General features: G+C 36.5%; 1 protein-coding gene across 3 annotated transcripts in view; it reads right to left on the bottom strand.

Moving 5' to 3' along the window:
* Positions 1-25442, bottom strand: part of POLA1 (DNA polymerase alpha 1, catalytic subunit) — a 351812-nt gene that overhangs the window by 151055 nt on the left and 175315 nt on the right. For all 3 annotated transcript variants that reach the window (XM_073357730.1, XM_073357757.1, XM_073357749.1), the window contains 2 exons: positions 16314-16495; positions 14411-14542 (listed from right to left, as the gene is read on the bottom strand). In XM_073357730.1, coding sequence (XP_073213831.1) covers positions 14411-14542; positions 16314-16495 — 314 coding nt within the window. The remainder of the gene's footprint in view (positions 1-14410; positions 14543-16313; positions 16496-25442) is intronic.

Genomic DNA, 25442 nt, shown 5'->3' with positions numbered 1-25442 from the left:
TCAACCATATCACTATGTTGCTAGTCTTTTCTGTTGATGCATTTTCCTCCCAGGAAGCCACTAGTGACTAGGTGGAATAAATGGGTGATGCCATCCAAGAGTTCAATATTCCTTGTTTTTCAATTCTGAACTACTCATTCTTTAATTGTTTTCCAATCTTGTTTAAAAAAATTGAATTGCTCTGCAAAAATCAAAATTAAATCAATGTTTTTCTCTGGGTTGTGGAGGATTAGGACAGAATAAAAAGGTAGAATAATCGCTTGTGATTATAAAACTGACCATTCTTTTCAGGAATAAATTCAGTTGCTGTGCAAAATATTTATTATCCTAGTGAATCATAGTTTCATCCCAGTGAAACACTGGCCTTTGATGTTTGATACTCTTCGCAGATGTTATTGCTACAAAGAAGGTGGTTTTGTTAAAAAAGATGCTTTAAGGTTCCTCAGACTTTCTAAACTAGATTTACTCTCCATGCAGGAAATGTAGGTATTTTTGGAAAATTTTAACAGTTTGGCTGTTCAGATGAATTTGGTCATAGTGGGAACCAAAGTAAATCTAGAATTCTGATAAGGATCAATTTTTTTCTCAAATAGCAACAGGTGAAGACAACTAACAGATTAAAGTCTATATCATCCTGAAGACAATGTAAAACACAAGTGGATTTGTGTGTTTTAGTCAGCACTAGTATCAAAACCTTCTTGAGACCCTAGAATATGAAATGGTGGTTTATGGTTTCCTAAAAGACTGCAAGATGTAGTCGGATTCACCTTCTTCAATCTTTTTGTGCATTCTTTTCAAAAACTCAAGCTGTCAAGGGACTGGGATGAAGCTCCAGGCCCTGAGACAGAAGATCTGGATGGAGTCTCAGGGGAAGAGGCAGAGAAAATCTACTATCAAGAAGTACCAGGATTTCCTGGACTAATAATTCTCCAAAATTATTCTCAGCTTGTTAGATTCAATCTTTTGAAATATTCTTGGTCTCAGGAAAAGGACAGACGAGAATATTACATTTACCTTTTTACTTTTTTTTTTTTGGAAGATAGCATAGTGAAGATTCCATTCATCCTTATCAACCTTTCTTCTTCTTAGCTAATCTGCTCTGGCATTGTCACGGTCTTTCAAAAGGCAACCTTAACAGAGAGCTAGATGTTGTGGGGGGACATGGAGCATTACAACAGGATCATAGAAGCAACAAGAGGAAAATCAGTGGGGGATTCTGCTCAACATCTTAGATGTCCATATACAAATGCAAAAAGTAGGGAGATTAAACAGGGAGAACTGGAAGTATTAGAACATAAAATAAATTATGACTTAATTGGCATCACAGAGACTTTGTGGCATACTTCTCATGACTGGAATATTGGTAAAGAAGGGTATAAGCTTTTTCAGGAAGGACAGGCAGGAAAAAAAATGGAAAAAGGGTGTTGCATTATAAATCAAGAATATATACAATTGTTCCAAGTTCCAGAAGGAGGTGAGAGGCAAACCAGTTGAAAGTCTCTGGGTAAAGATAAATGGACGAAAAAATAGGGGTGATGTCATGGTAAAGTCTACTATAGGCCATCAGAGAAGGAAGATGAGACATTTCTAGAAGAAACAGCAGAAATATCCAAAACAAAAGATCTGGTTGTAACGGGGACTTACAGCTGTTGGAAAAGTAACATGGTAAAATACAAAATTTCCAGTAAGTACTTGGAATGTATTGGGGACAAATTTTTGCATCACAAAGTGGAGGACAGCCATATTAGACTTGATTCTGACCAACAGGGAGGAATTGGTTGCAAATATGAAAGAGGAAGCACATTTGGGTGAAAGTGATCATAAAATGATAGATATTATTCTGAGGAAAGGAAGGAATGAGAGCAGCAGAATAATTACAAGTGACTTAAATAAAAGCAGACTTTAGCAAACTCAGAGAACTGGTAGGTAAGGTCCAATGGGAAGAAAATCTAAGGGACAAAAGAAGTTTAGGTGAGCTGGCAGTTTCTCAAAGAGATAACATTAAAGGCACAACAGCAAACTATCCTAACGTGAAGGAAAGATAGGAAGAACAATAAGAGGCCAATATGGCTCCATCAGGAGCTCTTTAATGACCTGAAAATCAAAAAGGAATCTACAAAAAGTGGAAACATGGAAGAATTGCACAAGGAGGAATACAAAAGAACAGCACAAGCATGTAGGAACAAAATCAGAAAGGCTAAGGCACAAAATGAGTTACACCTCGCAAGGGACATAAAAGGCTATAAGAAACAAGAGAAAGATGAAGCCAAGTGTAGATCCTCTACTTAGCAGGGAAGGAGAGCTAATAAGTAAAGACAACAGGCAGGTTGAGGAGTTTAATGCCTATTTTGCTTCAGTCCTCACTGAAAAGGTAAATGGTTACCAGATATTCAATGCAATTAATACTGATAATAAGGAGGAAAGAACACAAGCCAAAACAGGGAAAGAACAGGTTAAAGAATGTTTTAGATAAGTTAGTTGTATTCAAAGCAGCATGGCCTGATTAAATTCATCCTTAAGGAACTATCTGCAACAATCCTGGAACAAGAAAAGGAGTACTTGTGGCACCTTAGAGACTAACCAATTTATTTGAGCATGAGCTTTCGTGAGCTACAGCTCACTTCATCGGATGCATACCGTGGAAACTGCAGCAGACTTTATATACACACAGAGAATATGAAACAATACCTCCTCCCACCCCACTGTCCTTGTTTCATATTCTCTGTGTGTATATCAAGTCTGCTGCAGTTTCCACGGTATGCATCCGATGAAGTGAGCTGTAGCTCACGAAAGCTCATGCTCAAATAAATTGGTTAGTCTCTAAGGTGCCACAAGTACTCCTTTTCTTTTTGCGAATACAGACTAACACGGCTGTTACTCTGAATCCTGGAACAGTTAGCAATTATATTCAAGAATTCCAGGTGGACAGGTGAGGTCCCAGAGGACTGGAGAAGAGCAAACATGGTTCCTGTCTTTAAAAAGGAGGAACCAATAGCACCCAGAGAATTATATACCACTCACAGCCCAATTTTGATACCAGGAAAGATACTGGAACAAATTAACAACCAACCATTACGGAATCACCCAGAGAAACACAGGGTTATAAGGAATAACCAGCATGGATTTGTAAAGAAAAAAAAAAGATTACGCCAAACCTACCTAATTTCCTTCTTTGACATTGTTACTGTCCTAGTGGATGGGGGGAAGCAACAGATGTGATATATTTTGAGTTGAGTCCCACATGACATTCTCATAAGCTAACTACAGACATGGTCTTGATGAAATTACTATAAGGTGAGTGCAAAACTGGTTGAAATACTGTACTTTAAAGAGTAATCATCCACGGTTCACTGTCAAATTGGGAGGATGTATCTAGTGAGGTCCCACAGGGCTCAGTCCTGGGTTCAGTGCTATTCATTATTTTCATTAATAACATGGATAATGGAGTGGAGGGTATGCTTATAAAATATGCAGAGATACAAAGTTGGGAGAGGTTGCAAGCACTTTGGAGGGCAGGATTAGAATTCAAGACCACCATGAAAAATTGGAGAATTGGTCTGAATTTAACAAGATGAATTTCACTCAAGACAAGTGCAAAGTATTTCCTTTAGGAAGGAAAAATCAAATGCACAACTACAAAATGGAGAATAACTGGCTAGGTGATAGTGCTGCTGAAAAGGATCTGGGGTACTCTAGCAGATAAACTGAATGAGTCATCAGTGCAATGCAGCTGTAAAAAAGGCTAATGTTCTGGTGTGTATTAACTGGCGTGTCAAGACATGGGAAGTAGTTGTCGTGTTCTACTTAGCATGGTGATGCCTCAACTGAAGTACTGTATCCAATTGTGGACACCACACTTTAGGAAAGATGTGGAGAAATTGGAAAGAGTGCAGGGGAGAGTAACAGGAATGATAATCAGTTTAGAAAACTGTGCATGTTTAGTTTTCAGAAAAGACAACTGAGAGGGGAACCTGATAACTGTCTCCAAACATTATAAAGGCTGCTATAAAAAGGACTGATCAATTCCTCATATCCTCGGAAGGCAGGACAATAAGCAAGGGGCTTAATCTGCAGGGAGGAAGATTTAGGTTAGATATTAAGAAACACTTTCTAACTATAAGCATAGTTAAGCTCTGGCGTAGGCTTCCAATGGAGGTTGTGGAATCCCAATCACTGGCCATTTTTAAAAACAGGTTAGACAAACAGCCGTCAGGGACGGTCTAGGTTTATTCGATCCTGCATCAGTGCATGTCTCTTCTTAAGGTGCTTTTCAGCCTTATATTTCTAGTATTCTCGGTGTATGGCCTCAAGGGACTGAATATTCCATTCTGCCCAAAAGAAAAGGGCTACTGATTCCTGATGTAGAGTGAGTAGCTGAAAGGCACTCATGCTACTTGTCTAAAGTCTCTCATCATCGAGCTGTTACCTGTCTTGATCAGTGAATAATACACAGCTCTTGTATAGCCGGCACATCTAGCTTCAGTCCTACAAACTTCTGTAAAACTAATCAAATCATGGGGAAAAAAAAAATTACACTGTGGGTCCCCACCCTCCCCTTAGATCACACTCCAGGAATAAAATTCGGCTTCCCATGCACATCCCCAGCTCTGGAGACTAGCATCTCTTATGATCTAATTTGAGTATGTACATCAAACAAAGAATGCTGTCATGTTGTGGGACAGGGGAAGAATGTGAGGTTTCTTTTTGATTGTGATCTCAATTTTTGTGCAAAACACAGTTACACAAATGGAGAAAGAAAAGGAGGACTTGTGGTATCTTAGAGACTAACAAATTTAGACAACGAAAGCTTATGCTCAAATAAATTTGTTAGTCTCTAAGGTGCCACAAGTCCTCCTTTTCTTTTTGCAGATACAGACTAACACGGCTGCTACTCTGAAACCTGTCACAAATGGAGAGGCATTCTTGAAACATTCCCCACTGTAGCAACTCTCTCAAGGACACTGTTATGCCCAGAACCCATAGAAGAGAGGCTGCAGCTGGATGCTTACTGCTCAGTAGTGGATGTATATCAGACTACAGCTTCCCGGCTCCTTTCTTCAGATAGGACTACTCTTGCTTGAAGAGCATCTCTTTTGTTTACTCCTGGATGATCTAAAACTATACTGGGTATTAGACTTGTTCTCTCTAAATTTAAACAAATCTACGGGACCGGAGGGTTTCCATGACTACTTGGATGTTTATATTTACTTCTTTTCTTGTCTGGACCTTTATCAGAATGTCATTCACGTAAGGAAAAAGATAGATGTCCTACAGTCACTAGTAAAAGGACCTGATTTACACATTCAGTGACATCAAAAGACATAATTCTGCCTTGGTAGGGTTAGGTAGAGTGATAGCCCTGAAAACAGAGTGAAGAAAGCCAATTGTAAACGGAGCAAATAAAGGCATGAAGAAAGGAACTGGTTAAGCTGAAATAATGTCTCAAATTTTTTTTGTCCATGACTGCTGAAATTCATACCAATATCTCCCTCCTAAAGGAAGGCTTCTCTATGGACCTGATGAGCCATTTGAAGCCCAGCACTGATTTGATCTCAATGGGCCATTTCAGAAGAAGAAATAAGAGTAATGCCTGAGAAGTGCATAACTCAGTAGTGAATGACTTTGCTGTGCCAACTGACAGGAGTTTATGAATTGCCTGCACCATAAAAGCTACCTGTTCCAGGTTCCTGATCACTGAAGGTGGTACAAAGGATGGAGAAGGAACTTTGGTAAACATTACTACATTGCCCTCGGAACCTACTGTGACAGCTCATTTTCTGAGACTGGGTCAAGAATACTACCTTCTCAGGAGGTAGACTGAGTGTCTGGAGTCATGCAATTGGTCTGTTTGCGCTTGGTCTTTGACCTCTACTTTCCCTAAGTGGTTTGGACCAAAATCTATATTTTTTGTACTGATAAAGTGGTATGCTTCTAAACTGTCTAGAATTAAATTAACAAAAGGGACTCTTTAATTTAGTAATATGCTTTCCTTTTCTTGCATTTTCTGCTACCTCATTTTTGAGGGCCTCACTGAACCACTGCAAATCTTGTAGTTGCTAAGATCCATCTGATATGGCAATTGCCTCTCCTCAAGCACATACTGGTCATTTCATTAGAGGAAAAGTATCTTGTTGAAAATAACAGCATTTAGGAAGGTGTCAGTAATAAGTGACCAGAGATATTTTCTTGGTGGACAGTTTTAACTTTTACCATAAAATGTAAATAGAGCTGCATACAGCACAGATAACACATATAACAGAACATGTAAAAGACATAAAAGTAGGATAGATGCAGCAGAGAACTCCAAAGAACCTCCTCCCTAAGGAAACTAAAAATCATTCTGCACCAAGGATCCTCAGGAAAGAGGCCCTCATCAGAAGGAATTACTGTCTTTTGCTAATGAAAAGAGTACTTTGACAGGTGTGTGAACTTTACCTTAGCATATTTCAGCTTCACAAAATTTTACATAATTTGGAAACTGTTAAGACAGTGTCTCCACTTTGCAAGGTCATCTTATGTTGAATCTATTCCAGAAATCAATAGTTTCTGGGATTGTTTAAGAAAGAGGGGAGGGGAAAAATAACTTTTTCTGTTTGAGGGTTCTGCTTCCTTCCTCCGAAGATTCAAAGATGATACTGTATTTTTCTTAAAAGCAAGAAAAACCTATGTATCTGTGGTGTCCTTTGACCGATTCTTATAATTGTGAAGAAGATATTTCACTTTCCTTCTTGGACAAATAGCGAAGATAATATATCTTTATATCTGATATTTCCCCTTTTTTCTTTTTGTTTTGAGAAAAGGAAAGAATTAGAGGAAGATATGTCCAATGAAGTTTGGGCGAATACATTTTCTGGACTCTTAGAAGGAACAGAGAATGCTAATTTGCATTATTTAATCCCTTTCTTCTTCTCCATGGAATGATGAATTGCGGAATACTTGGATGATAGAGACTTTTTTGTTTCCATTAGCTGCTTTTTTCTGCTGCCTAGAGACTTTCAAGGATTCACTGAAATGGAAAAATTTCTTGAAGCAAGGGGACACTAAAAAAAGGAATAAACCAAAATGTTCACGGAAAAGGATTCTTGGTACAAAATACTTATCCCCTCCCCCCTGACCCCCCAGTGCTGGTAAAAACTATAAAAATCTTTTTGGGAATTAATACCTCTGATTAGTGTCAGTAAACCTCAGGTACAGACACTTAGGTTTCTGCTGATAGTAACAGCTACAGATGGCTTCTTATCTTGTTCCAGTACCTGCCCAACTTACTTTGTCTTAGCACTTAGCATAGACAGGCTTACCTGCTCTGACAGCTGAATGTGAAGGTTAGACTGTATTCCCTGTGCAGGAGGTGTATTAGCAGTTAATGTTACTGTCTGTTCCTTAACCTCCTGAGGCCTTTGAGCACGGACCACTAGGTCTGGCAGTGAGGAGGCCTTACCAATGGCATTAAGAGACTTATCTGCTACTTTGGCTGCTGTAGTTGAGAAGAGACCAGGCATACTAAGACAGACCCTCACTCTCTCCAATACCAATACCAACTTTCAAAAACATCCCATAGCTTTCTAAAAGTAGTGTCAAACCAAAGGATTCTATACTTGTAAGGAAACATTTTGGTAAAGACAACAAATATTGACAAAAATGCCTGTTGCCTCTATGGAAGCAGGACACTGAGCAGGGCAAGGTGGGAAGGGAAGTCACATCTGGTGGAAGTGTGACCTCTTCTACTCTAGAGACTTTTTGGATCTTCTGCCATATGTAAGATAAGACGTTCAAGGTCAATGGACTACATTTTGGATGATCTTCCAGCAAGATGATTAAAATGGCCTCCAAAAGTAAGAGCTTCACTTAGTAGCATAGATGTATTTGATTGTTTGATAATTCACTGTAAAGAGCATTATTTGCTTTGAGTCAGAGGTGCAAGTATAGCAATCAAAATTACAGTTAGAATTGGCAACTTTGTTTCGTAAATTTTAGACATACCCAAATTTAACTAATTATTGGACTCATATTCCTTGTCATATCTCAAGTGTTTTACACATTAGAGGTCCTTTTCTATCCAAAATTACATTAAGAATTTGAATGGCAGACAGCAAAAAGCCTAAGCCTAGACAGATGTAAATACGTATTTCAACAATTAATGCTAAAAGAGAATTACATGAATATGAAAATCTGAATTCCAGTATTGGTTCCTGCTTGGCTATTGAAATTGCTTTGGAAACAGTCAAGTCTAGAATGGGGCTATGATTGTTCTCTCTTATCGCACATGCACCACTTTGTCATTGTTATCATGACCTCCAGGCTGCAGCCAAGGCATGTCACTGTTTCTGTTAATGGACTAGTTTCAATAGTATGCACTCAGAAGTGGACTTCACTACTGCCATAACACTCAGAGAGACAATTCTGTCCAGTCATTGGAACAGTGGGTCAATAATGGCGCAGTTAAAATTATGCACATTCTTACACCGTGCAGGTAGAAAAGGATAAACATACTCTATTTTCTAAGCCGAATTTCACCCAATCTCAATGAAATATGTGATGAATAACTGCTTATCATTCCAAAGGGCCCATATGGTTTCCCAAAGGGTCTCATCTTATCTCCAGTCCAGCGTACATATGAGCTTCTAGGGAAGACTAAGATTGTTTGGCCTACAATACTATCAGTATTTTGATTGTTTCCTCGTTGAACAGTAAACCTCCTATTTCCTAGTGATTAGCCAAAATAGGGTTCTGGCTGAAATTAGCTGTCAGTCTCAATGAAGAAAACACAGAGGCGATGCTATTGGGCAAACCAACTAAAAACCAAAGAAAATCTTGAGAATTTGATGGGAGATTTTCTTTTCATTCATTCTTAGGCCCTTTGGAACCACTAACAGAACCAATGTTAGTTTTTTACCTTTCCTTTGCACTGCAATTGTTTTCAGCTCTGCCTTCACTTGGAAGCTTCCCCTATTATGGAAACGTCACCGTCGTGTTTGATTCATAAAGCGAGACTACAATGATGTAATTCCAAACTCTGCAAAAGCCTCACAAATCCATGTATATACAGTAGATAATGTATTTCCCATAATAGTCAATACTCATGCTTGGATAGCAGCTTCTCATCATAGTTGACTAACACCTTCCTCAAATGACCTCTTAATTTCTCCTGTGTTTTGGTCTTATTTACTCATTATCAAATGCTTAAACACCCTAAAGTTACTAGTACCAAAAAGCTTACAACAGATTAATCTTGGGAGAACACGATTACAGAACAGTCATCACATTCCTTACAATCATATGTTTACCTGTTCACGTGGTGTCCACCTGTAGCTTGTTGGCAATGCATTTGATTGCAGTGTTCAGAACCAGACCTGTTATCTTTGTACTGTTATGTTGGTACGTATTGAAATCTCAATATTTACATGCTTTTTATAACTTCTTTGGCATTTTTTTAAAAAAAGTTCACCTTTCTAAATGTGCTAAATATTAATGCAAAAACCAAGATATAGACAAGAACTAAAATAATTCAAGAGAACTTTAACTAGGGTACCTATATGCTTTATACTGAGACCTAATGTGCCAGCAGCAGACCACCCCACCACAGGTAAGAAATGAGAAATTTTGAGGGCTATTGAACACTGAATTTTCACAGCAGAACAGCACAAAGTTATTTATCAGTGTTCAACAGCCTTCAAACTCACTTTCATCTGTGGGGTATAGTGGTTCAGTGGACAAGGGCTGTGAAATAAAGGCATTTTGTTACACCTTATTTTAAGGCTAGTTGCATTTTTTAAAATAAATATTGTACATAAAACAAAGATGCATAAGTCAAAACAGGTTTTACAGTGTTAGTAATTGTGAATTAATGGGAAATAAACTTGAGACTTCCTTATATTTAAACCTATCCCTTAACTACAGACATGCTGCTGATGCACCACAGGTGCACATTAAAAGAACAGGTAATTGTGTGGTAATAGTTCTTCATCAACAACCCACTCAATGCAAGGTGAACTTTGCTATCAGTCAGATGGCATGCGTAATGTACTCTGTTTTTAGCTTCAATTTGTGGATATTAAATTGGTAATCCATTTCTTCTCTTAATAACCAAAGGAAATATGAGGAAGGTATTTAGGGGTGCTAAGTGTTAGATTCTCCAGTTTTCTTATGGTTATGGATTGGGATGTTCCTGGGGTTTGTTAAAGGCAATAGAATAGCTAACCTTTATTCCCCAAACTCTTTCTATAATGTGTCCCCACATTATAGACAAATATTTAAACGGGAAGTTTCTGTTATACTTTTTCAACATAGGAATTAGAGGCAGATACCATAAATTAAGTGACTCTACTCTTCAAGGTAAAAGTTGGGTTTGTTTACTCATTTATGGTCATGGATTTCTGTCCTAGCCTCTCTCCAGCATGGATGTTTCATTGATGGCTGAGGGTAACACTTCAAAAATGAACCAGCTAAACAAACTTCCCAGCAGCACTTGACAGAGCTACACCTATTCTTCCCACTTCCAAAGCAGTACAGAATTAATTACCAGTTCTATGGATCTATTGTAAGTATAATAGACTAAAGAGCTATCACAGACACGTTTATTGTAAAAGCACAATCCCAAGAGTGTCTAGTAGAGGGCCAAAACGATTAACACAAATGCTTTGTCAGATCAAAAATAAAACCTGCACCGCCCAATTGAGGAATGAATTAAAACAGTGGGTTATCTTTCAAATTAACCAGGGCAGTTAGTGAGGAAAATTTCATGAAAGTGTAATTCTTAGCCTTTGTGAATCCACACAGCAGGCATTCTGCCAGCTGACAAGATGATGAAATTTTCATGCTTAAAAAAGCCCTCTTCATTTCCCAATTTAGATTAGCTATTTCTCTCTCTCTATTTGCTTTTCTGCAGCAGAATTTAAAAAACCTGAGTTCAATCTTTCAAAAGAATAATGCAGCTCTGGAAAGAAACTAAAATCTTTGGATGTCATCTTGGCTTAATATATTTGCAGTTACAAATAAATAATTAAGATCAAGGCTGGGTGTATGTTATTTAATATTAAGGAATTAACTACTGGAATAATGCTAAATGCGGTTTGTGGTAGCTAAACAATATTTCAGTGTTCAAATGGAAACTGGCTGGTTTTAGCAACAAAGAAATGTATTTTACAAAAAGGTGAATGCATGTGTTAAAATAGTAGGAATTATAGCAGCCTTGCACAGTTCTACTTGCCCACTTCCATGGTGTAATTATTTGTTTTTTTGTTTTGTCTTTTACAAGGAAAATATCATTTGATTTTTATCAGCACCATGACAAACAGATTTTGTACCTAACCTGGTAAATTTTCATGATAAATTTACAAGGCTGGACTTTTTAAGCCACTTAAACAGAATAAGGAATGAGGGAGGAGTGGTCTGAAATCCTTAAGGGCCTGATTCAAAGCCCATTGAACTCAATGGAAAGACTCCCATTGTTTCCAATGGGCTTTGGAACAGGCGTTAAGAAATCATCAGAATCTAGGCACTGTTACCTTCATAAAATGTAGTTTACTATATTTTCAAGGTTAAAACAAAATACTAAATTTTTATATAGATATATTTCTGTTTTACGTACAACTTCCTCCATAACTGAAGGGTGCAGCCATTCCAACAACGATCCGCTACACCCAAGTCTCAAAGTTTCATCCAAAGTTTTACTCAGAATGTATGTCATTATAGTTTATAAGATTATATATTTCACTTATCCCAAACATCCCATTTGAAAATGTTCAACTCCAACTGTTACACAGCTATTAGAAGTACTGGATAAAAGAGATATGAAGCTCACAGAGCACCTGCCTCTCTAACTGTTACTGAGATACAATAAAGGTTTCCTGTCCAACTCAAAGAAATCTCCTTTTTACAAACTAAAAATACTATTCTATTTGGAAATAAGATCTGGCAGCACAGTAATCTCAATCTTCTGGAGACTAATAATGATACTTGGCATTTATACAGCTTTTTTACCTTCAAAATGCTGTACAAATAATTTGATCAACTAGTCTAAAGCTCAATTCATTCCTATTAAAATGTATCAAAGTTCAGGGAACTCCCTGTTACACTTCTATAACTTCCACATGAAGGAGCTCATTAGTTATACTCAATCACAATTTCTATGGACCATGGAAAAGGATATATAAAAAATTAGAATGTAATGAACCTTTCTAATCGTTTGGCAGCATTCAAACAATGGCACTTTGCATTTTGATTTATAACTTGATTTCATAATGATGTGGAACAAACCTACAGCAAAACTTTACTGATATGGACAGAGAGCATAGTGCAATATACTAACTCTTTCCCCTTAACTTGATCATAATTTGTCTCTTTCAATGTGCTCAGTATTGTACATTCTGTGCATGTAACATTTTCTTGCACATTAAGTGCTAGAAATGTGCTTAGCACTTGTTAAATAATTATAATAATTTAAATGCAGCAAATCTAGAAAAGTTTAGCAGATAAGCAACTTTTATCCTAAAGCTACATGCTTTGATATATTGCCTTAATAAAACAAATTTCACTACGTTACAATAATTATGTTATTTGAATGTCCATTTTGGAAACAGATGAACTTTGAAAGGAAGCTTCTGCTAGGCTAAGGTTAAATGAATAGCATATCTATAAATATGAGGTCTCAAACCCTTACGTTCAGTGTGGTGTTGCCTATTCAAACCATCTGCCAATGCCGTCAACTCTCATATTCGCACTTCTAATGAAGTGACTAACTTTAAACATGGTAAAGAACTGTTTGGCTCTATGAAAATAGGGCCGTCGAATACTACAAATAAATATAAAGGAAGACACCTTTTTTCAAAAGAATTTCTTAAAGGAATTGAGATAAATTTTTTCCACTGGCAATGTGATAAGTATGGAAACATTTACTTAATAATGTGTTAAGAACTAATACAGAGAAAAAATCAAAACACAAGTGAGAGTTATTCGAACATAAACATAAACTGGAGCCATTAGAACAAATTATTACTACTGTACTTCCCTGCAAATCTTTTGTAATTTTCAGCCAAAGGAACCATCAATTTGGTAAGCCATTCAAAAGACTAAATTTTCGAAAACAGAGTCTAATTTTGGTTATTCAGCTTTAGACACCTAAGGCCTTATTTTCAGAAGTGCTGAGCATCTGAAGTTCTCACAGTGACTACTATAAATCACAAATATCCTTTACCATTTCACAGAAACATTCCCAACCCATCTCACCATAAACCTGCCCCAGGATCTAGTTATGATTTATGTTGCAACCAAAAAAAGAAAATGAACTCATTTCAGTAGATACACATTTTCATTGTAAATATAGAGTCATACTTAAGTTTGTCTGTACACTATAAAAGTGACTAAATTAGTCCCATGACATCTGAATACTTTGATACCCAAGAAGTGGTTGTGTCCAGTTTATAAGAATCATGGAGCACTGTAATACATAGGATATCTTTTATTTACATTTTTGAACCACATATGGATATATCAAGAACAAGCAGTAACATTTTGCTATTAAACAACCTTCTTCATCCTGCTTGGAAGAGGCCGTATAATGCCAAGAATGCCAAAACCTTTATGCTTGTGTCTGGTTTCAACATATTTGATTTAAAAAAAATTGTATCAAAGTGGTTCTAAAAATCTTGCAAGCCAGGAAGAAACCTTCATAACCCACAGAGCTAGTAAGAAGTTATTCTCCATCACCCTTCAGAACATTATTCGTGGACAAGGCCTGTTTTCTCAAATTAATGGGCTGTTTATTAAATAATGCATCTTGAACCAGATTTAGTGTAAAAGAAAAGTTGGTATTTGCATGTTCAAATCCCTACCTTCATAGATTTTTCTCAGTTCGGTAGAGTCACCTTTTCTTCAAAAAAGGAACTTAAAATACAAAGATCTACTCTATCTGTAACATGGCCAATTAACTTATAAGCAAAAATTTAAAATGTTCTTATCTATCATCTAACACTGGAATGCGTTACCTAGGGAGGTGGTGGAATCTCCTTCCTTAGAGGTTTTTAAGGTCAGGCTTGACAAAGCCCGGGCTGGGATGATTTAGTTAGGGATTGGTCCTGATTTGAGCAGGGGGTTGGACTAGATGACCTCCTGAGGTCCCTTCCAACCCTCATATTCTAGGATTCTATGATCATATCCATTAGACTAGGGAATGTTAACATTTCTTTTAGAAATAAGAAGTATTTTAAATTAGGATTTAACATCCATCAATCTATTTTAATGAAAATAAAAATCATATTCATTATGGGGGAAAAAAAGGTTTTTTCAGCTATTATAAAGCACAGTAACCAGTACTGCACAAATGAATACTTTGTCACCCCCAAGAAAAACTGAGTACCCAGTAGAGAACTGATGATTAATTTAACTCTGTAAAGAATACTTTTCGGATACTTACATTATAGTAGCTTTTTAGGTAACGTCTAATATCCAAGAGTAGTTTGTTGTTCATTTGAATCACACAGTGGAAAGGGGACTCATCACATTCTTTCTTACTGCACTGTTGCAAGCTGGGTTCCATAAGCTTTCCCTGAAGATTAAAATAATGTTGAATAAAATCACAAAACCACTATAAAGTTATCACACGAGAGTGCATATACAGTATACACACAAACATACGCTAGCAATGCATAAAGAGACAAAATATTGTAAAACCCTTCTTCAATTTAATCCCCGGCAGAGGTCTTCCTTCCTCCAACCCCATGACAATTGGCTTCTCCATCCCTAAAGAGAGTCTTCTCCGCTAGGATGTACAGTCTTCTCACTCTTCTCTTAAACAAAGGTCATTTGGGGAACTTAACAAATCACCTGCTTCAGACTTTATCATTCAACTAATGATGTTGAATAAAAATAAACTAGTGAAATCTATAGTAAAATCAATTCCCCTGAAAAAGACAGGCTTATCACTTTTATCAAGGACACCAACATATTCTCAAGACTATTTGATCGTAGTCGTGGAATCATTCTTATTAAGCATCAGATGTGAAGATGTGCTACAAGAGTGTACATCATTAAGCTATCTTTTTTGTTTCAGGCTCATTTAATAATTTTTAAAAGTACAAAGAATAACAATAAAGGTTTATACCATCTTATCCACTAAAATTATAGACTGTACATTTGATTAAATGGTCAATTGGAACGTTTTGCATATCTTCACGCATGTGAAATTGAGTTTTCAGATCCTAAAGACTGATTGTAAATAGCTAAAATTAAGTTAGTGAAATTTTCATTGTAAACGAACACCCTATATGGTTATAAGATTATAACAGTTTGTGAGGGATTTTTTTCCTATTAATATTTAAAATCCATGCTTTTCTGATCCGATCTGGCTAAAACCTCACCCACAACACTAAGCAATTCCAGGTGTAAGAGATTTTAGAGCTTGACATAAGCTCTTCTACAGTTAGTCCATCTGCAAGTCATCAAGCCTCCATGCAATTAACTATCATATTTACAGCTGTAATGAAGCAAAAGTCAAGGATTTACAAAGCATTGCTGATCTGTGTCTGTTTTTTCCTCTTGCTTGCTTCCAATGACTGCTTTGTTTTGATTCAAAAAATGTGAAACATCTGCTGTTTGTCCAAATTAACTTAAAATAATTACTTTTAATTTAGATAAAGGATATATTTGCTTTAACTTTCAAGGTTTTCATTACTCTGCAGCCTGCTAATTTGCCAATGACTAGTCCATGCATAACATCGCAACAGAGTTAAATATCTGGCCCTCTTTCAAGTTCTGAGCCAAGGTCAGAGATACATTTTTTGGCAGCACTTCTTGACAGGAATGCATCCCCTATGACTTTTTATGTCTGATATACAAAGACAGCAAGAAAGATAGCGCAGAAGTACCTTTCTGTCAAGAAGGGAAGTGGGATGTAAAAAGAAAAACACTGATTTTCAAAAACACTATGTTCCAATTAATATGATTAAGGATAAGAAAATGTTACTGCTATAAGCAGGCTTATTTAAATAGAAAATTGTAAGTTGCAAAGTTAAGATAAATATTAAATATAAAATAATTACACTAACTTCTATTTGTAAACCAAAGCAGATACACCATTTGGCTTCATTAATCTGACAAATGCTTCCAGAGTACAATGTGCAATGCTGAAATGTGTGAATGGAATAGGATTCAGCACTGACATCATAATCTCTGATCCAAAGTTGCCAATAACAGAATCAAAAGTGTGTCTTTCCCCGGTCCAAATTCCAATGAACCGTGTTTGAAAAGCCCCTTTTTTCTACAGGAAGCCCCCCCCCCCCCCAAACCTAACTATAGAAACAAAAAGACCAAAAACTAACCGAACCATCAAAGACATTGTCATAAATGTTCTCTGTTCCACATCTCGGACAGGAAAACTTGAATCTTTCACAGTCCCTATATTTCTCCTCATCAGTGAGCTGAGCTGGGCCACCAAGCAAGGCATCGTTCTCCTCATCTTTATGGTAATGGTGATGGACTTTGAATTGGGATGGATCCAGTCCTATTAATGAGAAATAAAAATTCCAAGACCAAAGTAAGCAATTCAGCTAGGTCAGTTTTTTCCCTTAGATTTGGTACAACAGATTCAAAATGGGTCACAAAAATGAAAATTCAGAAAGTTAAAAAACCTATCCTCAGGAGAAGATTGCTTTAAAAAATATAAATACATTTCACAATGTTTAACCTAAGATAAGGTTCATGTAACACGAATAAATCACTTATCTTTTTATACAAGATTGCTTTATAAATAAAAGAAGCACACTGCATTATCCATCATGGGAGTATGCAACAGAACATTTTGTTTCTGAGGAAACCATTCCTAGCGGATGGTTTTATTGTTATTTTCTTTTTAAGTTACATTGAAAATATTTCAATAAAATGTGCATCGTTATTAAGAAACCGTCTTTAAATCAAAATGGGGCCATTAAAACTGAAAACAGAGAATAAAAACCCCATTAAAGAAACACGGGTGCACTGCTATTACCAACTCCTTCAAGTCCGTATACAACTGCCAACTCTGATTTCAATGCAGTGGTCGATTTCATTTTGGCTCAGTGATTAACAGCATGTAGGTTTCAATCTAATGCAGTGGTTAAAATTCAGGAGCAGCATTTAAAAAGGCAGTGTTGGAGACAAAATGTTTTATTTTTGGTTTCCAGAACCCAAGAATTTAAACAAATATATATATATGAAAAGATCTTAAAAATATTGACTCAAGGAAAAAAAGCAACACAAGTTCATTTTTCCTAGTTATCTGAGGGTCAAAGTAAAGCTGGTCAATTTCACATTTCTTGACATGTTTTTAGCAGTGTGTTTAACCCTCGCTTTAAAAAAAAAAAGGACTAGTTACTTGATCTGCAATTTATTTTTAACCCAGGTAAACACAATCTAGATAAATGTCCATCAAAATTTATATTCTAATACAGACATATGACAAAATGTTCAGGAATAATGGCTTACTTTATTATAAAAGAAAAAGGTCTTATAAAACATTTCTAGAAAGAAACATTTTCAGAATAAACTGAAAGTTTAAGAAAATTAAGCGAAGTAAGGAAGTAAAATGTGTCATCTCATTATTTAAGTAAGTGTGAAATACGACAATTCAGCAATAATTTTAGGGAAGTTGGAGCTGGATGCTCATCCTTTTCCACTTCTTCTTTATAAGATTGAAGTCTTTGTCTTACCAAGTGCAAAGAAACAATATTCATAGACCTAAAGAACACACCTTGGGCACAACATTCAATTCATTTAAACTTGTATGTATAACACCATTTAAATTTATCATAAAATAAAAATATTCTACAACTATTTTTTTAATCATTACACTATTTTTCTATAAATACTAAATGGGTCATATTTAAGCAAAAGAAAGAAGAGTATTGCAAACAAAATACCAGTTTAACCTATTTAATTTCAATTAAAAACTTATCCCAGATCAGCGTTTTAAGAATTTCCTCTTTTAAAAAAAAAAAAAAAAAAAACCACAAAAGGCAAACATGAATAAAGGCTAACATCATACCAAATTTGATTTTTACAGGTCATTAAATAGAAATTAAAGAGAACATTTCTATTAGCAACTGTCACACACTTCATGGTACACAGGGTCCCTTAAGAGAGAGAGCATTTTTTTTTTAAATAAGCTCATCTGTACTCTTTGAAAAAGACAAATGTTCTGCAAGACAAGTGGTAGATAAAAGTTTTATTTAAAATTTCTCTCCTCCTCCTCAACATTTTCTTTATATGTCAGATTCTCAGAAGGAAAAAAAAAGGTGGGCTATCTGTCTAAGACAATAATGAGTGCAAGGACATATGTACAATATGAACACTCTCTCTTTGCTGAAAGTGTAGACATGGAGTAAAAGGTAGTGATGGCTACTTTAATATAGAAATAGCAGTAAATTCCAACTACGAATGTATCTTTAATTCTTTCTCAGAATATTCCACTACATTAAGATAATCCCTTTCACTAAATAAAAATTAAGGAAGGGATATCATACTTTGCCCTTTCTGAGGAAGACCACAGACTTTAGTAAAACTGTGATTTTCCAATGTTCAGGTTGTCAAAAATGGTGGGACGGGGTAGGTAGAAAAGACACATGGTCAAACAAATAGGTAATCTACTTTTCAAAAAAATTAGAAACACTTATTTTTTATCATTTGACTAGCTATTTTGATTGGGGAAAACAGAAGAATCATGGTGATGATTCAGCAAAGTATACCTTACTTAACCCATGTGAATAGTCTCACTGAAATCAATGGGACTCATCAGGTGCTTAAAAAGCATGCCTATATTAATTGATTTTCTTGCTGAATTGGGTCCTATATTATCTACTATTTCCTTTCATGGATTGTTTCTTGGTTACTTAATCCATTTCAGAATACCAAGTTGCATCCTCCACAGCAAGGCAAAATGCCCTATTTTGGTAAACAAAATCACAGCATGGAATATTTAAAGAATGGAAAAACTGCTCCTCTTCCCTTTGTAATACATTTTTTAAAAAGAAGGCCACAAGAGTTGTCAGCAATAAACGTCTGCTTTTGACTCTTATCTTTCCATGACATTGACAAAATCATATGGGCTTGCTAATTATTTCAGGTTTAGTTTCATACTGAACACTTTACTATCACTAAAGGCTCTGGCTTATAGGTCAGCCTTAAAAAATAGAGAGGATGCATTCATGGTTTTAAAAAAAAAAAAAAATCCTTCAGAAAGTAAGTAATGGTGAAGATAAACCAAAGAGATTTACCTTTGTATGACAGAAATATACAAGAAAAGAAAGATCTGTACGTTGCCATTGAAGTTTTAACTGTTGTTTTAAAATACTAAATGAATGACCAACGTTAATACTATTTTGGTTTGGTTACTAAAATAATTTGAAGTTAAAACTTTTGCAAGTGACTTTTTTTGGGGGGTGGCGGGGGAGCAGGAGTTGCAGCTTTTTCCTCCAAAGACTATAGTGGTGAGCATAAACAAAGCAGAAGTCATAAGAAGTGTCAGTTTTTAGAGCAACTACAAGAGATAGGGTATTTACTGATTTCTGTAGATGACCTAAAATTAATATTATCTTTAAAAAAATTGAGATTAGTCTTAAAAAAAATCAGCCTTTTTTTGGAAGCTATGCAAACAGAAAAGTTTATATATTTATACCTTTGCTTATTAGAGGTTTTGTGAAACAAAAGAAAAATAGTATCTGGTGCTGCCACCTAGAGACTAAGGGTGTGAATTCCTTTTAGAATCACGTCACATAAGTGGAAACGTACTTCAGCACCCAACTCCATACATACTGAAAGTACGGAAAGATTCTGATTATCTAAACCCTCAATATCATGCACTGCAAAGAATTCCCCTAACTGGAGTCTTCTTTGCCAGTAACGCTCCATTATACAAATGCCCAAATAACCTTACCAATGTTACCTAAATTTAGATAATAGGGATCTTAACATACTTCTAATTTAAATAATTTGTTTGACTGAATAGACATTCTAAAAGGAAGACCTATATATAACCAATACACTGGAGTGATTAAAATTTGATCTGGGAAAGAAAAAAATGAAAATGTAAGTATTACTACTATAAACAAAGGTTTATAGAAATAGCATCTAGAGATAGAACACATCAATTCAGTCACCCAGTCCATTCCCATGCCAGAGCAGGACTATTCTCAAACAATAATGCTTTACTTTCTCTGTTTTTTTTTTTTTAAATGTACTTATCACACACTAAGTACATGTTTGTAGTTAAAAAAACCAAAGAGACCACATGCTAGCTCTCCAAAAAAGAACCCTCATGATCTCCCCTAAATCACCCTTCAAGTGAAGGCCTGCACCTTGTGAACAAATTCTGACAGTCAATAACTCCCAAGGGAATTATACAGTTGATACCAAATTCACAGCACCCAGAGATTTAAATAAGGGGCTAACTCACACACTTTAACCGATTTCCTCAGTTAAGAAATTGTGGAATACAAGATTGCTCAGCAAAGTATGTGAATAGCACAGCTGAGCAGTTTTGTTATTTTTTTCTAAATAAATCTTGAATAACCAAGATTTATTAAAACTAAAACTGATCAATTCATGGATGTGGTGGTTAGGAAATATAATCATATTGCTTTGTCTTTCCTCTCCCTCCTATTCAAACCCACAGATCTGGTTTCCCTTCATTGTATAATATGACAAAATAGACTGTTAATTCTCTGGGGGCACGAACACGTTCAATTTAAATGTATAGTGAAGAGAGTAGCACAATTTGGAGAGCTGTAAAATAAATAATTTAAAAGGCAGCTTGCTTTGTTAATTCCCTATACAACATCTTTTGAACTTTATCCAACCTATAAAATTACATTTGGTAGCCCATACAAATGGGTTCTCCTCAGAACAAAGAAGACAGGCAGAGATTACCAGAAGAAAAAGCATCTCCTGAAAAAAGTAGTCACCATGACTAAACTAAACAGGAACTAGAAGAGTAACTTTCCTAAAATTAACATGTTGCAAAACTGCTTGCATGTCAAATAAAGAACACCAGTATCGGCACAGGCCTATGGACCACTGGAATTTCTCATGGAAATCAATTATACAGATATGGGGAAATTCCCTTTTATGTAGCAAACAGCTTCAGTAATTCGCACAGTCTTCAAAGAAGGAGTGAACGCCACAGAATGTGTGTCTCGGTTGCTTGGCTGCTTTTAGAAAACACCTTACTAAGGGATGAGAGAGAAAAAAAGCAGTAGAGCCTAGAACAGAAGTAAATTTGAGAATGTTGACCTTTTGAAAATGGTACCCGAGACAGATCTTGCTCTAGGTTGCATTGGAGAAAGTTAAATAAGTTAGATAGTTCACACCAAAAAGGAGAAACTCATTGTCTTCTGGAGAATGTTCTCCAGCAATTTATCACTCAGGAAGGATATTGACATTGCATGGCACTTCAGAATCAAGGTACCACAAATCATAACCCTTTTGGACAGGCTGCTGAGATGGGTGCAAGACACACAATAGGCTGCTTCTGTGAGGATCTAATGGAACTGGGTTATGGACAATAGGGTCAGGTCTGTAAACCAATTTATTCAGAGCCACACTGGGGCTGTGGGAATCAGTTTCATTTGGTCACTCATATTTTCTCAGGACCTTTGTAATAATGAAAGGAAAAAGGAAGGAACATGTAGAGTTTGCTGTGATTTTCAGGAACAGTAAATCTATACATCCCTAACACTAGTCAGATTCCTCTTCTCCCCACCGCAAGTCCAAAGATAGAGAATTTACAGATGGAATTTATAAGCAAATCTGTTATTTAGAGTTATCTACATTCTGCAAATCTGGTGTAATACTTGTGGACTGAAGTTCTATTCTCCAGCATTTAAAATAGAGTGGCTGAACTAGTCTGCTCTGAGGCTGAAATCACCAGCATAGTATGTGGAGTGCTTTATCGTCACAGAAAATCTTTTCTGCTCTTTCCAAGTAAGCAATGTTTCCCTGAGCAGGGCTACACTTCATCTGCCATGACTAGTAAGGTGAGCCATCACTGCAGCATTCGCTAAATGGAGAGTGACCCAATTCTGTTAAATAGGAGATCTGAAGATGTTTCACACTCTTTGATCGCTTGCTCTGCAAAGACATCTGGTTCACATGACATTTCTCACTACAGTGGCTCAATTCATATCCAACTGTTTGAAAAGATAAGCAAAGTTTAATCCATCAGACACAATATTTTCCTAAAATTATCCAGAACGGAGGGTTTCTTCAGAAAGAAAGAAATGTTCTTGGACCCACTGCAAGGAGAGAGAAAGCCAGGATTTCCTGTGTAACAGAGACTAAGACATGTTCTATACTACAAATTTAGGTCAGTTTAGCTACATTGCTCTGTGCTGTGAAAAATTTCACACCCTCTGATGTAGTTAAGCCAACCTAAGCTCCAGGGTAGACATTACTAGGTCAACAGACAAATTGTTTCATGAACCTAGTTACCGCCTCTCAGAGAGGTGGATTTACTTACAGCTTCTGTCACTGTAATAAGCGTCTAACTACAGCAACACAGTTGCCTGGTGTAGACATTGCCTAAGTAAAAACAAGAACCCATTAAAGAGTCAAATGATTTGTTTAGCTACCTGATGAGGCTGAATAAGACATTCTAGCCACTATAAAAATAAAATTTCTGATGCATTCAGAGACAAATGTATGTAGGCCACCCCCAGTATTGCAGAAAGATCCCAGAATAACTAATTCGAACCTGGAATGATTCTAGATCACTCAAAGATTTATGACAGAACTCTGATCAACTATGTGAGAATAATATTTTTGCTTTTAATGTGGGTCTCTGGAAAAAAGACCTGGCTTCTACCACCCAATACAGTTTACATGCTTGAGAAAATACCTGATAAAATGCTGCCAAAATAAGGAAACTTTAGGGGCATGGAGATATCAAACTGAACCCATTTGGTTGTTAATCTTACAAGATGCTGCAATAGGTATATGGACGATCAGTCTGGCAGGGCTACAGATGCTTAAAAAAAAATCTCTGCTGTAGAAATATTATATACCAAAAAATTTCCATCTTGAATTGTGCTGCAAAATGCAGTTTATGCATTTGAAAACAATAGACTCTACTGAGAGTTGTACAGTTTTTAAAATCTAGCCATTATATTTAGGAGTGCCTAAATGGAAACTAAGCTCTTTAGAACCCCAATTGTGGGTCCTGAACACTTTTGAAAACCTGGTCCTATATCTATTAGGCTAGCATAATCTTCTGAAGAATTTTTTTGGCTTTTGAAAACAAATAGATATAACTCGGGAATCTTTTTATCTTTCTTTGCCTCAGGATTATACAAGATTAAATCTTCAACTGCTCTATCTAGGCCATTACCAAAATGTCCACTGCCTCTGAACTGTAGGGTCTGACTTTTGATTGTTCTGAAACTCGTATGCAAAGTTGGCATTCTTGCAAGTTAGCACTCCACTGGACACAGACATAACCATTAGTGATTTATTAGCGATTATCTTTGAAAAGTCATGGAAGATGGGAAACATTCCAGGGGATGAGAAAAGGGAAAAACATAGTGCCAATCTATAAAAAGAGAAATAAGGACAACCCAGGAATTACAGACCAGTTAACTTAACTTCAAACACCTAGAAGATAATAAGGTGATAACTAACAGTCAGCATGGACTTGTCAAGAACAAATAATGTCAAACCAACCAAACAGTTCTCTTTCACAGGGTAACAAGTCTTGTAGATAAGAGTGAAGCAGTAGATGTGGTATATCTTGACTTTAGTAAGGCTTTTGATACTGTCTTGCATGACCTTCTCATAAACAAACTAAGGAAATACAACCTAGATGCAACTACCGTAAGGTGGGTACATAACTGGTTGGAAAACCATTCCCAGAAAGTAATCATCAGTGGTTCGTAGTCAAGCTGGAAGGGCATTTCAAGTGGAATCCTATAGGGATCAGTTCTGAGTCTGATCCTGTTCAATATAAGAACATGAGAACGGCCATACTGGGTCAGACCAAAGGTCCATCTAGCCCATTATTCCTTCTTCCAATGGTGGCCAATTCCAGGTGCCCCAGAGGGAATAAACAGAACAAGTAAATCATCAAGTGATCCATCTCCTGTCACGCATTCCCAGTTTCTGGTGAACAGAGGCTAGGGACACAACCTCTGCCAATCCTGGCTAATAGCCATTGATGACCTATCCTCCATGAATTTATCTAGTTTTTTAACCCTGTTATAGTCTTGGACTTCACAACATCCTCTGGCAAAGAGTTCCACAGGTTGACTGCGTTGTGTGAAGAATCTTCATCAATGATTTAAATAATGGCATATAGAGTACACTTATAAAGTTTGTGGACGATGGGCTTGGGAAGGGTGCAAGAGCTTTGGAGGACAGGATTAAAATTCAAAATGATCTGGACAAACTAGAGAAATGGTCTGAAGCAAACAGGATGAAATTCAATAAGGAAAAATGTGAAGTACTCCACTTAGGAAGGAACAGTCAGTTGTACACATAAAAAACAGGAAATGACTGCCTAGGAAGGAGTACTGAAGAAAGAGATATGGGGGTCACAGTGGATCATAAGCTAAATATGAGTCAACAGTGTAACACTGTTGCAAAAAAACCCAAACATTGTTCTGGGATGTATTAAAGGGAGTGTTGTAAGCAATACACGAGAAGTAATTCTTCCGCTCTACTCCACGATGATTAGACATCAACTGGACTATTGTGTCCAGTTCTGGGCGCCACATTTCAAGAAGGACATGGACAAATTAAAGAGAGTCCAGAGAAGAGCAACAAAAATGATTAAAGGTGTAGAAGACATGAACTATGAGGGAAGACTGAAAAAATTGGGTTTGTTTATTTGGAGAACAGAAGACAGGGGACAGGATAACAGTTTTCAAGTATATAAAACGTTGTCACAAGGAGGAGGGAGAAAAGTTGTTCTCCTTAATGTCTGGGGATAGGACAAGAAGCAATGGGCTTAAATTGCAGCAAGGGCAGTTTAGGTTGGACATCAGAAAAAACTTCCTAACTGTAAGGGTAGTTAAGCACTGGAATAAGTTGCCTAGGGAGGTTGTGGAATTTCCATCATCGGGGATTTTTAAGAGCAGGTTGGATACCTGTCAGGGATGGTCTAGATAATACTTCAGTCCCCTGCAATCAAGGCAGGACTGCACTAGATGACCTACTGAGGTTTCTTCCAGTCCTACGATTCTATAGCACCAGCTTGAAAGTTAATAGTTAAAATGGCAAAATCCAATTTTTTTCCTTTTAATCTTTTTAACATTCTATTGTGGGAGGACAGAGCCTTGTCAATATCTCTTAGCAAAACATTAAGAGTTCCAACTTCCTCCAAGCCATAGATCCCTGCATAAAACATCTATTTTAATGCTGCTTTCATCTTTTTTCCCAATCTGATAAAGAAGCTTCCTCTTCCAAGGGAGCATATGATATTTTAGAGC

Source organism: Lepidochelys kempii, chromosome 1, assembly GCF_965140285.1.
Source record: "Lepidochelys kempii isolate rLepKem1 chromosome 1, rLepKem1.hap1, whole genome shotgun sequence".
Classification (NCBI taxonomy): domain Eukaryota; kingdom Metazoa; phylum Chordata; order Testudines; family Cheloniidae; genus Lepidochelys; species Lepidochelys kempii.
This window is presented reverse-complemented; position numbering and strand designations above follow the sequence as displayed.